At 36.3% G+C, this 1,475-nt stretch overlaps 1 protein-coding gene across 1 annotated transcript in view; it reads right to left on the bottom strand.

Annotated features, from left to right (window-relative positions):
- Positions 1–676: 676 nt before the first annotated feature.
- The window catches only part of LOC125036941, a 14,821-nt gene continuing 14,022 nt past the window's right edge, over positions 677–1,475 (bottom strand). The window contains exon 6 of the mRNA XM_047629901.1: positions 677–1,475. This exon is cut by the window's right edge and continues 138 nt beyond it. Within this exon, the coding sequence (XP_047485857.1) occupies positions 1,446–1,475 (30 nt within the window). The 3' untranslated portion in view covers positions 677–1,445.

Genomic DNA, 1,475 nt, shown 5'->3' with positions numbered 1-1,475 from the left:
TTTTTTTGTACTTTTGGTGCACTGGGAGCATTGCAGCTTCCTAAAGGCCCACTGATGGTAACATTTAGATATTCTAAAAAACATAAACCAATATCATTCTACCACAATCAGTTTTGTTAAGTGTTAGGATTTCTGTGCTGATGTACTTTCACACAGCTGCTCTTTACTGAAAACCACAGATATTAATACCATAAAAAGGTTTCACTTTTTCATTCCATCTCATCTGGTTGTTTGGAAAGAAACAAAAGGTATTCCTTTTTTTCTCTTGCTTATTTTAGGTATGCTGCTGAACATAGCTGCACATTTATAAGCACATATATTTTACCATTCATCAGTGTGTATGTGTATGTGTATGTGTGTGTGTGTGTGTGTGTGTGTTTTGCAAGTGTGTGTATCTTTGAATTTGTGTGTGAGCACATCTTTGGGTGTGTGTGCATAGTTGAGTGTGTGTGTCATTAAGTGTGTCTTTGAGTATGTGTGTGTGTGTGTGTGTGTGTGTGTGTGTGTGTGTGTGTGTGTGTGTGTGTGTGTGTGTGTGTGTGTGTGTGTGTGTGTGTGTGTGTGTGTGTTTAAGTGCATATGTTCTGAGTGAACAAGTGTGAGTAAGTGTGCTTGTCTTTTGAATGTGCATGTGTGTGTGTGTGTGTCTTAAGTGCATGTATACTGAGTGAGTGAGTGAGTGTGAGGGGGAGGGGGGGAGGGGGGGGTGAGAGTTAATGAACTTGTGAGTGTGTATGAGTATGAGTGTGTGTAGGAGTACAAGTACAGATGTGTGTAAATGAGAGTGTAAAAGTGACAATGTGATATAGTGTGTGAATATGAGTGAGAGACAGAACACGAGTGTATAATTACCAATTTTCTGTAAGACCTGTATGTATCTATAACAAGGCTATAAACCTAACACAAACACACACATACAGGCCCCTTTGAAACCAGATCAAATACCATCATCTTTTAATCTAAAAAAGTAACATCTGTCATTTACTTTGTTTTATTATGAATCTTTTGGTGCACAACACACAGGATAAGCCATTAATGAATATTCAGAACTTAAACAAAATTCAAGGAAGATTGTTATGTTGTAATACATGGAGCAGAAAGCTTATCAATTTCTATTACTCTTATTGGGAGCGAGAAAGGGGCTTTATTTATTTACTTCTCCTTAAACATGAATACTCTGTCTTTTACTTTCTTGCTTTCCATTGGGGGAAAAAGTGAGGTTTTGGCATATGGAAACACATGATTTCTTGTTAAGCAACACAAGGTGACATTAAGTTCCCATGGGATTTGCTTCTATATCAATAACACATTATCAAAATCAATTTAAAGAAGTGCCAAAACTCTGTTCCAATGGACCTATACAAAAAAGTAGATCATTTTAGAGAGAGAGAGAGAGAGAGAGAAAAAAAAAAAAATTCAATGAATTTCACCTTTTACATTTAATTTTACTTTTTGTTCCTCTTCCTCTTCTTCTT

This window comes from Penaeus chinensis, chromosome 22, assembly GCF_019202785.1.
Source record: "Penaeus chinensis breed Huanghai No. 1 chromosome 22, ASM1920278v2, whole genome shotgun sequence".
NCBI lineage: Eukaryota > Metazoa > Arthropoda > Malacostraca > Decapoda > Penaeidae > Penaeus > Penaeus chinensis.
This window is presented reverse-complemented; position numbering and strand designations above follow the sequence as displayed.